Source organism: Oncorhynchus keta, chromosome 19, assembly GCF_023373465.1.
Source record: "Oncorhynchus keta strain PuntledgeMale-10-30-2019 chromosome 19, Oket_V2, whole genome shotgun sequence".
NCBI lineage: Eukaryota > Metazoa > Chordata > Actinopteri > Salmoniformes > Salmonidae > Oncorhynchus > Oncorhynchus keta.
Genome location: NC_068439.1, coordinates 7881408 through 7901276, shown reverse-complemented (window position 1 = coordinate 7901276; position 19869 = coordinate 7881408). Strand labels below are relative to the sequence as shown.

The following is a 19869-nucleotide window of genomic DNA, read 5'->3' as shown; positions in this document are numbered from 1 at the left end:
GTGATTTATGGAGAGGTCACAGAGTGATTCATGGAGAGGTCACAGAGTGATTTATGGAGAGGTCACAGAGTGATTTATGGACAGGTCACAGAGTGATTTATGGAGAGGTCACAGAGTGATTTATGGAGAGGTCACAGAGTGATTTATGGAGAGGTCACAGAGTTAGGGATAGGTCAGTAAAGTTAGGATTCAGGCTCTGTGATAACAGAAATGTCTTGGTGACCAATAGAGAATAACAGCTATTAAGGCCTTGGGCCAGTGGCTAAAGGGGGGGGGGAGAACTGATAAATGATAAATCCATATTGGAAATCAAGTGTTTGTCTATGTCATCTTTAAGAAGGGAAAACACCTGCAGAGAAGTATGTTTCATATGCATAAATGTCATTTAGTTTCACCCCCCAAAAAAAACACACCAAGCTCTCGACCAAGAGCAAAGAATTGACAGAAAATGAACTTGAAAGCACATTACCATAGTTGTTCCACTTCTTGTAAAATACATGACATAAAAGGAAGTGCCCAGGAAGTGCAGCTTTCAGTCATACACACCATATGTAAAGAGTAGCTTATACTACAATGAGCAGAGGTACTTATAGCACAGCAGACATTACAAGTCATGATTAACAAACACATTTTATGTCGCCAAGAACATTTTTTTTTTTTTAGAAATCAAACCTGTAGACTACAGACTAGCTTATCTGGGTTTCAGAGAATAGTAGACTTGAGTGGTTAATGTATGTATGTATGTTGAACAGAGAGAGACAAAAAAGGGACATAATTAACTAATTATAATTAGTTACTAATACATAATGTTCCTTTGATTAATAGAGATATTCATTGACAAAGAAAGACGAGTAGACGGAAGTATATAGAAGGTTCCTTGGATTAATGACATTAAGAATAAGACACAGTTGAAGTGGGAAGTTTCCATACACTTAGGTTGGAGTCATTAACTCGTTTTTTTTCAACCACTCCACACATTTCTTGGTAACAAACTAGTTTTGGCAAGTCGGTTAGGACATCTACTTTGTGCATGACACAAGTCATTTTTCCAGCAATTGTTTACAGACAGATTATTTCACTTAAAATTCACTGTATCACAATTCCAGTGGGTCAGACGTTTACATACACTAAGTTGACAGCTTTAAACAGCTTTGAAAATTCCAGAAAATTATGTCATGGCTTCTGATAGGCTGATTGACATCATTTGAGTCAATTGGAGGTGTACCTGTGGATGTATTTCAAGACCTACCTTCAAACTCAGTGCCTCTTTGCTTGAAATCATGGGAAATCCAATAGAAATCAGTCAAGACCTCAGAAAAAAACAATTATAGACCTCCACAAGTCTGGTTCATCCTTGAGAGCAATTTCCAAACACCTGAAGGTACCATGTTCATCTGTACAAACAATAGTACGCAAGTATAAACCCCATGGTACCACGCAGCCGTCATACTGCTCAGGACGTAGACGCGTTCTGTCTCCTAGAGATGAACGTACTTTGGTACGAAAGGTGCAAATCAATCCCAGAACAGCAATGGACCTTGTGAAGATGCTGGAGTAAACAGGTACAAAAGTATCTATAGCCACAGTAAAACGAGTCCTATATCGACATAACCTGAAAGGACGCTCAGCAAGGAAGACCTTGTGAAGATGCTGGAGGAAACAGGTACAAAAGTATCTATATCCACAGTAAAATGAGGGAGGCTTACAAGCCGAAGTTGGGAGGCTTGCAAGCTGAAGAACACCATCCCAACCGTGAAGCACGGGGATGGCAGCATCATGTTGTGGGGGTGCTTTACTGCAGGAGGGACTGGTGCACTTCACAAAATAGATGGCATCATGAGGAAAGGAAATGATGAGATGTTGCTTCAATATATCCACAAGACATCAGTCAGGAAGTTAAAGCTTGGTCGCAAATGTGTCTTCCAAATGGACAATGACCCCAAGCATACTTCCAAAGTTGTGGCAAAATGGCTTAAGGACCACAAAGTCAAGGTATTGGAGAGGCCATCACAAAGCCCTGACCTCAATCCTGTTGAAAATGTGTGGGCAGAACTAAGAAAGCGTGTGCAAGCAAGGAGGCCTACAAACCTGCCTCAGTTACACCAGCTCTGTCAGGAGGCCTACAAACCTGACTCAGTTACACCAGCTCTGTCAGGAGGCCTACAAACCTGCCTCAGTTACACCAGCTCTGTCAGGAGGCCTACAAACCTGACTCAGTTACACCAGCTCTGTCAGGAGGCCTACAAACCTGACTCAGTTACACCAGCTCTGTCATGAGGCCTACGAACCTGCCTCAGTTACACCAGCTCTGTCAGGAGGCCTACAAACCTGACTCAGTTACACCAGCTCTGTCAGGAGGCCTACAAACCTGCCTCAGTTACACCAGCTCTGTCAGGAGGAATGGGTCAAAATTCACCCAACTTATTGTGGGAAGCTTGTGGAAGGCTACCTGAAAGGTTCGACCCAAGTTAAACAATTTAAAGGCAATGCTACCAAATACTAATTGAGTGTATGTAAACTTCTAACCCACTGGGAATGTGATGAAAGAAATAAAAGCTGAAATAAATCGTTCTCTCTACTATTATTCTGACATTTCACATTATTTAAAATAAAGTGGTGATCCTAACTGACCCTAAGACAGGGAATTGTTACTAGGATTATATGTCAGGAATTGTGACAAACTGAGTTTAAATGTATTTGGCTAAAGGTGTGAACTTCAGACTTCAACTGTACATAAATACATAGTAAATGCAGTGAGGAAAACAAGTTGAAAAAAAGACGTCCTTTCAACCCATTTTTACTCACTGGTAATGTTCACGTTTTGGCAGAAAACAGTCAATATGATTATATGATATGAAACATTCCTTTGAACAAGCTTTTACTACGGAGAAATATTGGACGATTCAGCAGCCTCATCCATCATGTTTGGGTTTACCTGAGATTCCGTTTGTCCCTCAGGGGTGGACTCTTAACACTGACCAGACTACTTGATCGATCACTTGACGGATCGATAGATTGAGCCCAAAGTCTAACAAAGGTTACGAAGATCGGGTCAGACATTCAAGCGAGCAGAGAAGGCGGATATTATCATGCCGATATTATCTTAAAACACTATCGTCACAACGAAAGATCAACCAAACTCAGCCTGGCTTGCTTCAACCAAACACACCGGACTCACCTTATCATCAAACACACCTGACCCGCAGGTTGAAAACGTTCCTTCCTCCCTCCACTTAGCTCCATTTTACACAACCACTCGTCAATACCTTTTAAAAAGAAAAATCGCAAATACATTTTTTTAAAGAAAGGCTTTTAGCTTATAGAAGGGACGATAGATCCGCTTACCGGTACAACCCTCTTCCTTCGAAGAAGTAGTTTTTTTCCATTTAAGACAGTCTTGGAATGCACTATATATATATATATATATATATATATAGAGAGAGAGATAAATATTGCCATTACTATAAAGCATGATTACTGTATACATACAGTGGCCTCCCTACCACTAGAGGCACCAGAGCGACCTGTAGCACCCTTTCCACTATTAACTCTGACTGTCATAGCCCCTGAAGACCTCTAGGAGGACAGACACTGAGCAGTCATAACCCCTGAAGACCTCTAGGAGGACAGACACTGAGCAGTCATAACCCCTGAAGACCTCTAGGAGGACAGACACTGAGCAGTCATAACCCCTGAAGACCTCTAGGAGGACAGACACTCAGAGCAGTCATAACCCCTGAAGACCTCTAGGAGGACAGACACTGAGCAGTCATAACCCCTCTGAAGACACTGAGCAGTCAGAAGAGGACAGACACTCAGAGCAGTCATAACCTCTGAAGACCTCTAGGAGGACAGACACTGAGCAGTCATAACCCCTGAAGACCTCTAGGAGGACAGACACTGAGCAGTCATAACCCCTGAAGACCTCTAGGAGGACAGACACTGAGCAGTCATAACCCCTGAAGACCTCTAGGGGAACAGACACTCAGAGCAGTCATAACCCCTGAAGACCTCTAGGAGGACAGACACTGAGCAGTCATAACCCCTGAAGACCTCTAGGAGGACAGACACTCAGAGCAGTCATAACCCCTGAAGACCTCTAGGAGGACAGACACTCAGAGCAGTCATAACCCCTGAAGACCTCTAGGAGGACAGACACTGAGCAGTCATAACCCCTGAAGACCTCTAGGGGAACAGACACTCAGAGCAGTCATAACCCCTGAAGACCTCTAGGAGGACAGACACTCAGAGCAGTCATAACCCCTGAAGACCTCTAGGAGGACAGACACTCAGAGCAGTCATAACCCCTGAAGACCTCTAGGAGGACAGATACTCAGAGCAGTCATAACCCCTGAAGACCTCTAGGAGGACAGACACTCAGAGCAGTCATAACCCCTGAAGACCTCTAGGACAGACACTCAGAGCAGTCATAACCCCTGAAGACCTCTAGGAGGACAGACACTCAGAGCAGTCATAACCCATGAAGACCTCTAGGAGGACAGACACTCAGAGCAGTCATTTTCTTTTCTTAAAAAAAATCCCTTATATATGTAAAAATCCACACTTTAGTGACGTTCTTCTCCCATAGGTCACTCCTCATCGACAGTTTCCCTTTTCGATTCGTCAGCTTTGTGTTCCAGGCCCTGAGAGGCGGGGCTAGGAGGGGGAAGGACATTGACGGCAGCAAATGAGGAGGGTTCTTGTTGATCAAGGTCCTTCCTGGATGAAATCTCTTCCTGTGAAGGAAATAGCTATTAATTTATTAAAACAGTTGACTCCCGATACATGCAATTCAGTTCATTGTTTCAGGGATAGTTTAACAAATCGCTGACTGAATCGTTGATTCACTGACTCACCTGCTCTGAGAATCGTTGATTCACTGACTCACCTGCTCTGAGAATCGTTGATTCACTGACTCACCTGCTCTGAGAATCGTTGATTCACTGACTCACCTGCTCTGAGAATCGTTGATTCACTGACTCACCTGCTCTGAGAATCGTTGATTCACTGACTCACCTGCTCTGAGAATCGTTGATTCACTGACTCACCTGCTCTGAGAATCGTTGATTCACTGACTCACCTGCTCTGAGAATCGTTGATTCACTGACTCACCTGCTCTGAGAATCGTTGATTCACTGACTCACCTGCTCTGAGAATCGTTGATTCACCGACTCACCTGCTCTGAGAATCGTTGATTCACTTGCTCTGCGTAGTCATGTGGCTCCAGCTCCTCCCCGTTGGAGTGACAGCTCGGGCTGCGAACCTCGATACCGTGACTCTCCAAGATGGCCGCCTCTGAGGGAGCGTGAGAGTGGAGGAAGTAAAGAGTAAGGAAGGTAAATAACGAATGAGAATGGGGAAACTACTGGCAATCTATTTCCAGTCTACAAATTATTAGTGGCGTGGGGGACTCGGTGTGGCGTGGGGGACTCGGTGTGGCGTGGGGGACTCGGTGTGGCGTGGGGGACTCGGTGTGGCGTGGGGGACTCGGTGTGGCGTGGGGGACTCGGTGTGGCTTGGTAGACGCGGTGTGGCGTGGGGACTCGGTGTGGCGTGGGGGACTCGGTGTGGCGTGGGGGACTCGGTGTGGCGTGGGGGACTCGGTGTGGCGTGGGGGACTCGGTGTGGCGTGGGGGACTCGGTGTGGTGGGGGACTCGGTGTGGGTGGGGACTCGGTGTGGCGTGGGGGACTCGGTGTGGCGTGGGGGACTCGGTGTGGCGTGGGGGACTCGGTGTGGCGTGGGGGACTCGGTGTGGCGTGGGGACTCGGTGTGGCGTGGGGGACTCGGTGTGGCGTGGGGGACTCGGTGTGGCGTGGGGGACTCGGTGTGGCGTGGGGGACTCGGTGTGGCGTGGGGGACTCGGTGTGGCGTGGGGGACTCGGTGTGGCGTGGGGGACTCGGTGTGGCGTGGGGGACTCGGTGTGGCGTGGGGGACTCGGTGTGGCGTGGGGGACTCGGTGTGGCGTGGGGGACTCGGTGTGGCGTGAGGGACTCGGTGTGGCGGGCGACTCGGTGTTGTGCATCAGAGATTCTCACCTATATTAGCCCGCCTCTTCATCTCTTTCCGGCGGTTGGCAAACCAGTTGTACACCTTCAGAGCCGTGACACGCTCAAACTCAGACAGCTTGCCTCCTGGGTAATGACAACAGGATTTTTTTTTTTAAAAGATGAACAAGTGAATATATTTAATTGGGTGAGCTGCTCTCTCGTCATGATAAAATGAGAGCCTTTTTAAACATGGGATTCGATTGACAAAGCAGACATTTGAGAGACCTAACAGATTGATTACAGGTGTGTTCTTGCCAAACAAACCAAACTGACCGGGTTTCTGGATGACTGAGTTGCAGGCGTTAGCGATCTCCTCTCTCTTTGCCTCGTCAGGGTACTGGTTCTCCATGAAGAAACTGATAGCCAATAGGAAAACAGAAAGATGAGTCCTTCCTGCCCATGACCATAACCAAATCTCAAACTCTCATCATAGTGGAGGCGGGAGAAAGACACCATCCAGCCAATGAGAGTGCAGCTACATCAGCCTAAATCAGGGCCATTAACCAGAGCAAACTAGACACTCATTGAAGTGGGACAGTAGATTAATGGACACATGAGGTGGTTCACATTCAGTGCTGTTGTCATAACTCTCCCTTTCTCTCCTCTTCTAGGAGGACATAAATAATAACCAAATGTAACCGTAACAGAAAGATAAACTGCACCAAATGTTTTCACTGGTTACCACAGACAACGTCCATATCGTAAGATTCATGGGGGGAAATAAATTGTTTTTTTTAGTCTTAATTTAAGGTTAGCAGTGTGGCTTAGGTTAGATTCCCGAGTGGTTGGGCTCCCGAGCGGCAATGCGGTCTAAAGGCACTGCATCTCAGTGCTAGAGGCATTACAACAGACACCCTGGTTTGAATCCAGGCTGTATCACAACCGGCCGTGATTGGGAGTCCCATAGGGAGGCACACAATTGGCCCAACTTCGTCAGATTTTCTCTCCACGCCCCTCTCCTCTCCACGCCCCTCTCTTCTCTCCACGCCCCTCTCCTCTTCTCTCCACGCCCCTCTCCTCTTCTCTCCACGCCCCTCTCCTCTTCTCTCCACGCCCCTCTACTCTTCTCTCCACGCCCCTCTCCTCTTCTCTCCACGCCCCTCTCCTCTTCTCTCCACGCCCCTCTCCTCTTCTCTCCACGCCCCTCTCCTCTTCTCTCCACACCCCTCTCCACTTCTCTCCACGCCCCTCTCCTCTTCTCTCCACGCCCCTCTCCTCTTCTCTCCACGCCCCTCTCCTCTTCTCTCCACGCCCCTCTCCTCTCCTTTCCATTCCCCCATCTCTATCTTCCCCACCTCTTTCCATGCCCCTCCCCTCTCTCCTTTTCTCTCCATGCCCCTCCCCTCTCTCCAAGCACCTCCTCTCTCCAAGCCCCTCCTCTCTCCAAGCCCCTCTCTCCAAGCCCCTCCTCTCTCCAAGCCCCTCCTCTCTCCTCGTCTCTCCAAGCCCCTCCTCTCTCCTCGACTCTCCAAGCCCCCCCTCTCCTCGTCTCCCCAAGCCCCTCTCTCCAAGCTCCTCCTCTCTCCAAGCTCCTCCTCTCTCCTTTTCTCTCCAAGCCCCTCCTCTCCTTGCTCTCCCCAAAACCCCTCTCTCTCTCCTTCTCTCCAAGCCCCTCTCCCTTTTCTCTCCAAGCCCCCTCTCCTAGTCTCCCCAAGCCCCTCCTCCAAGCTCCTTTTTCTCTCCAAGCCCCTCCCCTCTCCTTCTCTCCAAGCCCCCTCTCTCTAGTCTCCCCAAGCTCCCCTCTCTCTCCAAGCTCCTCCTCTCTCCTCCTCTCTCCAAGCTCCTCCTCTCTCCTTCTCCAAGCTCCTGCTCTCTCCCTCCAAGCTCCTCCTTCTCTCCAAGCTCCTCTCTCTCTCTCCCAAAACCCCTCCTCTCCAAGCCCTCCTCTCTCCTTCTCTCCAAGCCCCTCTCCTAGTCTCCTCCCCCTTCTCTCCAAGCTCCTCTCTCTCTCTCTCCAAACCCCTCCTCTCCTCTCCAAGCTCCCTCCTCCTCTCCTTCTCTCCAAGCCCCCCCTCTCCTAGTCTCCCCAAGCCCCTCTCTCCAAGCTCCTCCTCTCTCCTCTCCAAGCTCCTCCTCTCCTCTCCAAGCTCCTCCTCTCTCTCCTTCTCTCCAAGCTCCTCCTCTCTCCTTCTCTCCAAGCCTCTCTCACCCTCCTTTTCTCTCCAAGCTCCTCCTCGCTCTCGCTCTCTCCAAAACCCCTCCTCTCTCCTTTTCTCTCCAAGCCCCTCCCCTCTCCTTCTCTCCAAGCACCCCCTCTCCTAGTCTCCCCAAGCCCCTCTCTCAAAGCTCCTCCTCTCTCCTTCTCTCCAAGCTCCTCCTCTCTCCTCTCCAAGCTCCTCCTCTCTCTTCAAGCTCCTCCTCTCTCTCCAAGCTCCTCCTCTCTCTCCATTCTCCTCCTCTCTCTCCAAGCCTCTCTCACCCTCCTTTTCTCTCCAAGCTCCTCCTCTCTCTCGCTCTCTCCAAAACCCCTCCTCTCTCCTTTTCTCTCCAAGCTCCTCCTCTCTCCTTCTCTCCAAGCCCCTCCCCTCTCCATGTCCCTCTACTTTTCTCTCCAAGCCCCTCCCCTCTCCTTCTCTCCATGTCCCTCTCCTTTTCTCTCCATGTCCCTCTCCTTTTCTCTCCATGTCCCTCTCCTTTTCTCTCCAAGCCCCTCCCCTCTCTCAATTCAATTTAAGGGGCTTTATTGGCATGGGAAACATGTGTTAACATTGCCAAAGCAAGTGAGGTAGATAATATACAAAAGTGAAATAAACAATAAAAATTAACAGTAAACATTACACATGCAGAAGTTTCAAAACAATAAAGACAAATGTCATATTATGTATATACAGTGTTGTAACAATGTACAAATGGTTAAAGTACACAAGGGGAAAATAAAGCATAAATAAGGGTTCTATTTACAATGGTGTTTGTTCTTCACTGGTTGCCTTTTTCTTGAGGAAACTAGCCACAAATCTTGCTGCTGTGATGTCACACTGTGGTATTTCACCCAGTAGATATGGGAGTTTATCAAAATTGGGTTTGTTTTCAAATTCTTTGTGGATCCGTGTAATCTGAGAGAAATTATGTCTCTCTAATATGGTCATACATTGGGCAGGAGGTTAGGAAGTGCATCTCAGTTTCCACCTCATTTTGTGGGCAGTGAGCACATAGCCTGTCTTCTCTTGAGAGCCAGGTCTGCCTACGGCGGCCTTTCTCAATAGCAAGGCTATGCTCAGAGTCTGTACATAGTCAAAGCTTTCCTTAAGTTTGGGTCAGTCACAGTGGTCAGGTATTCTGCCACTGTCTACTCTCTGTTTAGGGACAAATAACATTCTAGTTTGCTCTGTTTTTAATGAATTATTTCCAATGTGTTAAGTAATTATCTTTTTGTTTTCTCATGATTTGGTTGGGTCTAATTGTGCTGTTGTCCTGGGGCTCTGTAGGGTGTGTTTGTGTACAGAGCCCCAGGACCAGCTTGCTTAGGGGACTCTTCTCCAGGTTCATCTCTCTGTAGGTGATGGCTTTGTTATGGAAGGTTTGTGAATCGCTTCCTTTTTAGGTGGTTGTAGAATTTAACGGCTCTTTTCTGGATTTTGATAATTAGTGGGTATCGGTCTAATTCTGCTCTACATGCTCTGCATTATTTGGTGTTCTACGTTGTACACGGAGGATATTTTTGCAGAATTCTGCGTGCAGAGTCTCAATTTGGTGTTGGTCCCATTTTGTGAATTCTTGGTTGGTGAGCGGACCCCAGACCTCACAACCATAAAGGGCAATGGTTGATTGATTCAAGTATTTTTAGACAGATCCTAATTGGTATGTTGAATTTTATGTTCCTTTTGATGGTGTTGAAGGCCGTTCTTGCCTTGTCTCTCAGATCGTTCACAGCCTTGTGGAAGTTATCTGTGGCGCTGATGTTTAAGCCAAGATATATATTGTTTTTTGTGTGCTCTAGGGCAATGGTGTCCAGATGGAATTTGTATTTGTGGTCCTGGTGACTGGACCTTTATTGGAACACCATTCTTTTTGTCTTACTGAGATTTACTGTCAGGGCCCAGGTCTGGTCTCTCTCATTTTCTCTCTATGCCCCTCCCCTCTCTCTATGCCCCTCCCCTCTCTCTATGCCCCTCCCCTCTCTCTATGCCCCTGTCTGAAAAATAATAACTTCACAAAATGTAGGAACAGCATTTTTCTCCGTCTCTCCCTCCTCCATGCCTCCCACCTCTCCCTCCCTCCTTCTCCATGCCTCCCACCTTTCCATGCCTCCCACCTCTCCCTCCCTCCCTCCCTCCCTCCTTCTCCATGCCTCCCACCCTCCCTCTCCATGCCTCCCACCTCTCCCTCCCTCCTTCTCCATGCCTCCCACCTCTCCCTCCCTCCTTCTCCATGCCTCCCACCTCTCCCTCCTTCTCCATGCCTCCCAACTCCCTCCCTCCTTCTCCATGCCTCCCACCTCTCCCTCCTTCTCCATGCCTCCCAACTCTCCCTCCTTCTCCATGCCTCCCACCTCTCCCTCCTTCTCCATGCCTCCCAACTCTCCCTCCTTCTCCATGCCTCCCACCTCTCCCTCCCTCCTTCTCCATGCTCCCACCTCCCACCTCTCCCTCCTTCTCCATGCCTCCCAACTCTCCCTCCTTCTCCATGCCTCCCACCTCTCCCTCCTTCTCCATGCCTCCCACCTCTCCCTCCCTCCTCTCCATGCCTCCCACCTCTCCCTCCCTCCTCCCATCCCACCTCCTCCCTCCTTCTCCATGCCTCCCAACTCTCCCTCCTCCTTCTCCATGCCTCCCAACTCTCCCTCCTTCTCCATGCCTCCCACCTCTCCCTCCCCCTCCCATGCCTCCCACCTCTCCCTCCTTCTCCATGCCTCCCACCTCTCCCCTCCCCTCCCAACTCTCCATGCCTCCCACCTCTCCCTCCCTCCTCTCCATGCCTCCCACCTCTCCCTCCCTCCCACCTCTTCCTCCTCCTTCTCCATGCCTCCCACCTCTCCATGCCTCCCACCTCCCTCCCTCCTCTCCCCTCCCACCTCTCTCCATGCCTCCCTCTCCCTCCCTCTCCATGCCTCCCACCTTCTCCATGCCTCCCACCTCTCCCTCCCACTCCATGCAACCCACCCTCCTCCCATCTCCCATGCCTCCCACCTCTCCATGCCTCCACCTCTCCCTCCCCCTCCCTCCATCCTCCCACGCCTCCCACCTTCTCCATGCCTCCCACCTCTCCCTCCTCCCTCCCACTCCCATGCCTCCCACGCCTCCCACCTCTCCCTCCTCCCCCTCCCACCTCTCCATGCCTCCCACCTCTCCCTCCTCCCTCCTTCTCCATGCCTCCCACCTCTCCCTCCCACTCCACGCCTCCCACCTTCTCCATGCCTCCCACCTCTCCCTCCCTCTCCATGCAACCCCTCCTCTCCCTCCCCTCCCTCCCTCCCTCCTCCCTCCCCTCCCTCCCTCCCGCCTCCCACCTTCTCCATGCCTCCCACCTCTCCCTCCCCTCCACGCCTCCCACCTCTCCCCCTCCCTCCCGCCTCCCACCTCTCCATGCCTCCCACCTCTCCCTCCCTCCTCCTTCTCCATGCCTCCCACCTCTCCCTCCCACCTCCCACCGCCTCCCACCTTCTCCATGCCTCCCACCTCTCCCTCCCACTCCATGCAACCCACCTCTCCCTCCCTCCCCTCCTCTCCACGCCTCCCACCTCCCTCCCTCCCTCCCTCCCTCCCACCTCTCCCTCCTTCTCCATGCCTCCCACCTCTCCCTCCCCCTCCAAGCCTCCCACCTCTCCCTCCTTCTCCATGCCTCCCACCTCTCCCTCCCTCTCCATGCCTCCCACCTCTCCCTCCTCCCACCTCCCCCTCTCCATGCCTCCCACCTCTTCCTCCCTCCTTCTCCATGCCTCCCACCTCTCCATGCCTCCCACCTCCCTCCCTCCCCTCCCTCCTTCTCCATGCCTCCCACCTCTCCCCGCCTCCCACCTTCTCCATGCCTCCCACCTCTCCCTCCCACTCCATGCAACCCACCTCTCCCTCCCTCCCCTCCCACCCCGCCTCCCACCTTCTCCATGCCTCCCACCTCTCCCTCCCACTCCACGCCTCCCACCTCTCCCTCCCACTCCACGCCTCCCACCTCTCCATGCCTCCCACCTCTCCCTCCCTCCCTCCTTCTCCATGCCTCCCACCTCTCCCTCCCACTCCACCACCTCCCGCCTCCCACCTTCTCCATGCCTCCCACCTCTCCCTCCCACTCCATGCAACCCACCTCTCCCTCCCTCCCACGCCTCCCTCCCCCTCCCCGCCTCCCACCTTCTCCATGCCTCCCACCTCTCCCTCCCACTCCACGCCTCCCACCTCTCCCTCCCACTCCACGCCTCCCACCCTCCATCCATGCCTCCCACCCACCCTCCCTCCCTCCCTATGGCTCCCACCTCTCCCTCCCTCCATGGCTCCCACCTCTCCCTCCCTCCCTCCTTCTCCATGCCTCCCAACTCTCCCTCCTTCCCTCCATGCCTCCCACCTCTCCCTCCCTCCCACCTTCTCCATGCCTCCCACCTCTCCCTCCCCATGCCTCCCACCTCTCCCTCCCTCCCTCCCTCTCCATGCCTCCCTCCCTCTCCCTCCCTCCCCTCCCATTTGTTGACTCTCCATGCCTCCCACCTCTCCCTCCCTCCCTCCCTCTCCATCTTCCGTCAAGATAGAACTGCGCCTCCCACCTCTAATTTTCCCCTCCCTCCCTCTCCACACCTCCCACCTCTCCCTCCCTCTCCACGCCTCCCACCCCTCCCTCCCTCTCCACCTCTCCCACCCCTCCCTCCCTCTCCCTCCCTCCCTCTCCACAACTCCCACCTCTCCCTCCCTCTCACTTCTCCCTCCCTCCCCCGCCTCCCACCTCTCCCTCCTTCTCCATGCCTCCCACCTCTCCCTCCCTCCCACCTTCTCCATGCCTCCCACCTCTCCCTCCCTCCCCATGCCTCCCACCTCTCCCTCCCTCCCTCTCCATGCCTCCCACCTGTTCCCTCCCTCCCTCTCCATGCCTCCCACCTCTCCCTCTCCCAGCCTCCCACCTCTCCCCGATAAATCCATGATCCTCCCACTCCACTGGCCATCCCACCTCTCCCCCCTCCCTCCCTCCCAAATCCAGATAGCAGATGCCTCCCACCTCTCCCTCCCTCCCTCCCCCCACCAGCCTCCAACCCTCTCCCTCCCTCTCCTGCCGCAGTCATCCCCCTCTTCCTCCCACCCCTCCTCCCTACCTCTCCCTCCCAGTCCCCAACAGCCTCTCTCCACAACTCCCACCTCTCCCTCCACAACTCCCACCTCTCCCTCCCTCCCACTTCTCCCCGCCTCCCTCCTCTCCCTCCCTCCCTCTCCACGCCTCCCTCCTCTCCACGCCTCCCACCTCTCCCTCCATGCCTCCCACCTGGTGTGGCTTGTCTAAGTGCCTGTGTATTTCTCATGACTGAGAGTGCCCTCTGCTAAGAAATATCACAGAGGAGTCGATCGCTTAGATTAGGATATGCCTTGTTTAAAAAACACACACAAAAAAAACTGAAAACCATAGACTGGTTATAAAGAATCTGTTAAGATTTAAATTAAAACATTTCATTCATTTAAAAAAGTTAAGAGGAGCATCATATAAAATTTAGAAATATGTTTGTTTTTTAACAATTTATTGAGATACTGACAATATGAATTCTAGCTACTTTCGAAGGACATGTTTGTAACCTAGAAACGAAATACATTAAGTCTATTATGAAAGCTAAAATGTTTAAAATGTTTATACAAAAACGAGAAAGAAATTACAAAAGCCTCGTGTAAATAGTAGGTTTCAGTGTAAAAGCACTGTTTTCCTATTGAGACGCAACACCTTGAAAATGGTACACTGTCTCTTTAAAAACAAAATGGCGGGTTTGTGATGACAAGAGATCTGTCATACATTCATTTATGATCATTGATCCCCTTTCTTTCCCGCGGCCCCTCAGCTTGCCAACCGACGAGTTAACACGACTGAACCAAGTGTAAACAGATGGTTAACGACGTCAACGAGCGAGTAGTTTTAAAAAAAAAACGGTCCACGACATTATGAACGGAAAATGCGATCCCGCTATAGGACGAGACAAAATGTTGCGGCGTTAATATACAGAGCATTCGGAAAGTATTCAGACCCCTTCCCCTTCCCCACATTACAGCGTTATTCTAAAATCGATTAAATATATATTTTTCCTCATCAATCTACACACAATACCCAATAATGACACTGCAAAAACATCCACATGAACCTTAATGTAACAGAGTGAATTCCATGTGTCATGCTGCAAACAAACACCTGATGAGATCAAAGTGGTTGGTTTTTTTGCAGTGAAAGAGAACCACAAAATGACACACCTTGATAATGAAATGAATTAAATAGTAGTTTATTATTCTGGTTGGCAGTAGTAGGTTGGGAGTGGTCAGTAAGCAGGGGTGAAAGTACAGTTTATCCACATTAAAATGACCCCTCCTAAATTATCTGATCACAGTGACATCCGGCATGACTAAAAATCCCATCAGCCTCAGCAGCAGGACTAGCTGTACAGGGGGATGGGGGGACATCTTCCCTCTTTCTTTCTACGTGTCCTTGTTTTGTATGTCGTGTTTTGTATTATTTGTTCTGCACCCAGAACTCTGGCTCTTGTTGTTCCTGTCTGCTCTTTTATGTTTAGATAAGAATTGTATACCCGTCACGTATACCGATACACCATTCTTGTGTGTGTTTAATAAAAATATTTGAAACGAAAAAATAAAAAATTTGAAAAAATAATAATAATAATTTAACAAACAGTCGACATGACTCAATGACAAGGTGACATTGTTAGGGCCACACCTTGTCATTCAATCTTGTTGACCGTTTTATTTAACGAGGCAAGTCAGTTAAGAACAAATTCTTATTTTACAATGACAGCCTTCCCCCCCGACCAGACCCTCCCCTAACCAGGACGACGCTGGGCCAATTGCGTGCCACCCCTATGGGACACCTGATCATGGACGGTTGTGATACAGCCCGGGGATCAAACCAGGCCTGTAGCACTGAGATGCAGTGTCTTAGACCGCTGCGACACTCGGGAGTTAAATTAGAAGCCTTATCACAAACTTCAATAGACTCAACCACTTTTATTGTTTACTGCTGGGCTTGGACAAAAGCCTGGACAACCCATAGCTCTCTAGCATAGCTCTCTAGCATAGCTCTCTAGCATAGCTCTCTAGCATAGCTCTCTAGCATAGCTCTCTAGCATAGCTCTCTAGCATAGCTCTCTAGCATAGCTCTCTAGCATAGCTCTCTAGCATAGCTCTCTAGCATAGCTCTCTAGCATAGCTCTCTAGCATAGCACTCCAGCATAGCACTCCAGCATAGCTCTCTAGCATAGCTCTCTAGCATAGCTCTCTAGCATAGCTCTCTAGCATAGCACTCCAGCATAGCACTCCAGCATAGCACTCCAGCATAGCTCTCCAGCATAGCTCTCCAGCATAGCACTCCAGCATAGCTCTCCAGCATAGCTCTCCAGCATAGCTCTCCAGCATAGCACTCCAGCATAGCACTCCAGCATAGCACTCCAGCATAGCACTCCAGCATAGCACTCCAGCATAGCACTCCAGCATAGCACTCCAGCATAGCACTCCAGCATAGCACTCCAGCATAGCACTCCAGCATAGCACTCCAGCATAGCACTCCAGCATAGCACTCCAGCATAGCACTCCAGCATAGCACTCCAGCATAGCACTCCAGCATAGCTCTCCAGCCCAGACCAGGGTTGGGGACCACTGGCCCTAGTAGAGGAAAGCACTCAGACTCCAAAAACATGTCCACACAGCTCTGTTCTAGATTATTGGACAGTTGGCTTTCATCCTTTTCCGAATTCTCAGTGCGGCTCAAGCAATTTCATCAACCCATTTCAAAAATGGTCACACCCGTATTGATCAAGCCACACCTCACCAACCACCAAAACGGGAGCAAACATACCTTAAAAAGGCACTATTTTGGGGAAACGTTGTCATTCAATTCAATACAAACCGCCGCGCAACGTAGCAAACGTTGAAGCGAAGTGAACGCACCCCTAAAAATGTCTTAGTGACAGAATCACTAACATGAATAGACTCAACCACCATTGGTTAGTGCTGGGTGGAGAATCTGTTTTGGATCTGTTGTCATGGAAACCTGACCCAATCAGGGTCTGTGATTGGCTCACCTCTCCATGATGGACTGGCACTCCTTCCTCCAGGTGAACCTGCTTCCCCTCCGCAGCCTAAGAGGACCGCCAACCATCCCGCCCCTCTCCCCGGGGCTGACCCCCGTCCTCCAATCAGGCTCCTCCTTCACCATGGAGCGCATCGACAGGGTAGCACCTATAGCGGGTGACAGGGAGGGAGGGATGACATTAAAAACAACAGAGGAGAAAACATACATTTTTTTTTTTTACATTTAAAAAGATCACTGATTGCAACTAGTAAGTAGCCTGATAGCAAAATAAAATAGTTATTGAAGAAAGTATAAAACTGTTTCAAGTCAACATTTACGATACGCAGTAAAAACCCACACACCAGGAGGGCAGACAGCGCATTCGGAAAGTATTCAGACCCCTTGACTTTTTCAACATTTTGTTACGTTACAGCCTTTTTCAAAAAAAAGATTAAATTGTTTTTTTTCCCCTTATCTACACACACAATGAGAAAGGTAAAACAGTTTTTTTTTTTACGAATAATAACATGAAATATCAAATTTATATAAAGTATTCAGATCCTTTACTCAGTACTTTGCTGAAGCAACAGAGGCAGTGATTACAGCATTGATTCTTCTTGGGTATGATGCTACAAGCTTGGCACAGCTGTATTCGAGGAGTTCCTCCCATTCTTCTCTGCAGATCCTCTCCAGCTCTGTGAGGTTGGATAGGGATCGTCGCTGCACAGCTGTTTTCAAGTCTCTCCAGAGATGTTCGATCGGGTTCAAGTCCGGGCTCTGGCTGGGCCACTGAAGGACATTCAGAGACTTGTCCCGAAGCCACTCCCACGTTGTCTTGGTTGTGTGTTTAGGATCGTTGTCCTGTTGGAAGGTGAACCTTCACCCCAGTCTGAGGTCCTGAGAGCTCTGGAGCAGGTTTTCATCAAGGATCTCTCTGTACTTTGCTCCGTTGATCTTTCCCTCGATCCTGACTAGTCTCCCAGTCCCTGCCGCTGAAAAACATCCCCAGGGCATGATGCTGCCACCACCATGCTTCACCGTAGGGATGGTGCCAGGTTTCCTCCTGACGTGCCGATTGGCATTCAGGCCATACTTGGTTTCATCGGACCAGATAATCTTGTTTCTCATGGTCTGAAACTCCCAAGAGGGCCGTCATGTGCCTTTTACTGAGGAGTGGCTTCCGTCTGGCCACTCTACCGTAAAGGCCTGATTGGTGGAATGCTGCAGAGATGGTTGTCCTTCTGGAAGGTTCTCCCATCTCCACAGAGGAACGCTGGAGCTCTGTCAGAGTGACCATCGGGTTCTTGGTCTCCTCCCTGACCAAGGCCCTTCTCTCCCGATTGTTCAGTTTGGCCGGGCGGCCAGCTCTAGGAAGAGTCTTGGTGTTTCCAAACTTCTTCCATTAAAAGAATGATGCCACTGTGTTCTTGGGGGATCTTCAATGCTGCAGACCCTTCCCCAGATCTACAGACAATTCCTTCGACCTCTTGGCTTTGTTTTTGCTCTGACATGCACTGTCAACCTCCAATCCATTTTAGAACGAGGCTGTAACGTAACAACATTTGGAAAAAAGGGAAGTGGTCTGAATAATATCCGAATGCACTGTAGACATGCAGGCTAGGTCATGTGATCACAGGCATGTGTCAGAGAGTGGACTAGGTCATGTGATCACAGGCATGTGTCAGACAGAGTGGACTAGGTCATGTGATCACAGGCATGTGTCAGACAGAGTGGACTAGGTCATGTGATCACAGGCATGTGTCAGACAGAGCGGACTAGGTCATGTGATCACAGGCATGTGTCAGACAGAGTGGACTAGGTCATGTGATCACAGGCATGTGTCAGACAGAGTGGACTAGGTCATGTGATCACAGGCATGTGTCAGACAGAGTGGACTAGGTCATGTGATCACAGGCATGTGTCAGACAGAGTGGACTAGGTCATGTGATCACAGGCATGTGTCAGACAGAGTGGTCTAGGTCATGTGATCACAGGCATGTGTCAGACAGAGTGGTCTAGGTCATGTGATCACAGGCATGTGTCAGACAGAGCGGACTAGGTCATGTGATCACAGGCATGTGTCAGACAGAGTGGACTAGGTCATGTGATCACAGGCATGTCAGACAGAGCGGACTAGGTCATGTGATCACAGGCATGTCAGACAGAGTGGTCTAGGTCATGTGATCACAGGCATGTCAGACAGAGTGGACTAGGTCATGTGATCACAGGCATGTGTCAGACAGAGTGGACTAGGTCATGTGATCACAGGCATGTGTCAGACAGAGTGGTCTAGGTCATGTGATCACAGGCATGTGTCAGACAGAGTGGTCTAGGTCATGTGATCACAGGCATGTGTCAGACAGAGTGGACTAGGTCATGTGATCACAGGCATGTGTCAGACAGAGCGGACTAGGTCATGTGATCACAGGCATGTGTCAGACAGAGTGGACTAGGTCATGTGATCACAGGCATGTGTCAGACAGAGCGGACTAGGTCATGTGATCACAGGCATGTGTCAGACAGAGTGGACTAGGTCATGTGATCACAGGCATGTGTCAGACAGAGCGGACTAGGTCATGTGATCACAGGCATGTCAGACAGAGTGGACTAGGTCATGTGATCACAGGCATGTGTCAGACAGAGTGGACTAGGTCATGTGATCACAGGCATGTGTCAGACAGAGTGGACTAGGTCATGTGATCACAGGCATGTGTCAGACAGAGTGGACTAGGTCATGTGATCACAGGCATGTCAGACAGAGTGGACTAGGTCATGTGATCACAGGCATGTGTCAGACAGAGTGGACTAGGTCATGTGATCACAGGCATGTGTCAGACAGAGTGGACTAGGTCATGTGATCACAGGCATGTGTCAGACAGAGTGGACTAGGTCATGTGATCACAGGCATGTGTCAGACAGAGTGGACTAGGTCATGTGATCACAGGCATGTGTCAGACAGAGCGGACTAGGTCATGTGATCACAGGCATGTGTCAGACAGAGTGGACTAGGTCATGTGATCACAGGCATGTGTCAGACAGAGCGGACTAGGTCATGTGATCACAGGCATGTGTCAGACAGAGCGGACTAGGTCATGTGATCACAGGCATGTGTCAGACAGAGCGGACTAGGTCATGTGATCACAGGCATGTGTCAGACAGAGCGGACTAGGTCATGTGATCACAGGCATGTGTCAGACAGAGCGGACTAGGTCATGTGATCACAGGCATGTCAGACAGAGTGGACTAGGTCATGTGATCACAGGCTTGTATCAGCTCCAGTCCTCCATGACTCAGACAGATGTCACACAACACAGTGCCCTTATTGAGTCTAAAATAATACAGGCCTCACACCTTTATTCCAAAATCTGATTTGGCCAAAAAGACAATTAAAATGTGAAACGATATACAAAACTAAATGTAAACCCAGTTTATACTGCTCTACAACCCTGGAGGAGAGGAGTTAACCAAGACAGGGTGATCAAGGGGATTTGGGGGGGGTTGGTTACCTGTCTGTAAGGAGGCTGGTTACCTGTCTGTGAGGAGGCTGGTTACCTGTCTGTGAGGAGGCTGGTTACCTGTCTGTGAGGAGGCTGGTTACCTGTCTGTGAGGAGGCTGGTTACCTGTCTGTGA

General features: G+C 50.2%; 1 protein-coding gene and 1 long non-coding RNA gene across 52 annotated transcripts in view; one reads left to right on the top strand and one right to left on the bottom strand.

Moving 5' to 3' along the window:
- Positions 1-454: 454 nt before the first annotated feature.
- LOC118373245 (homeobox-containing protein 1-like) overlaps positions 455-19869 on the bottom strand; it is a 35490-nt gene continuing 16075 nt past the window's right edge. For 2 of the 49 annotated variants that reach the window (XM_052469260.1, XM_052469207.1), the window contains 7 exons: positions 16249-16405; positions 6324-6406; positions 6039-6134; positions 5177-5295; positions 4445-4736; positions 3842-4183; positions 455-3744 (listed from right to left, as the gene is read on the bottom strand). In XM_052469260.1, the coding sequence (XP_052325220.1) occupies positions 4590-4736; positions 5177-5295; positions 6039-6134; positions 6324-6406; positions 16249-16405 (602 nt within the window). In that variant the 3' untranslated portion in view covers positions 455-3744; positions 3842-4183; positions 4445-4589. The remainder of the gene's footprint in view (positions 3745-3841; positions 4184-4444; positions 4737-5176; positions 5296-6038; positions 6135-6323; positions 6407-16248; positions 16406-19869) is intronic. The other 47 variants (XM_052469216.1, XM_052469227.1, XM_052469231.1 and 44 more) reach the window with 47 other exon arrangements.
- LOC127909180 (uncharacterized) lies at positions 16417-19697 on the top strand. 3 transcript variants are annotated; one of them, XR_008070063.1, is made up of 4 exons: positions 16417-17977; positions 18018-18177; positions 18572-18811; positions 19128-19697. It is a non-coding gene; the product is annotated as an uncharacterized LOC127909180 (long non-coding RNA). The 3 variants fall into 3 exon arrangements; XR_008070064.1 differs by having other exon boundaries at positions 18452-18811; XR_008070062.1 differs by having other exon boundaries at positions 18018-18491.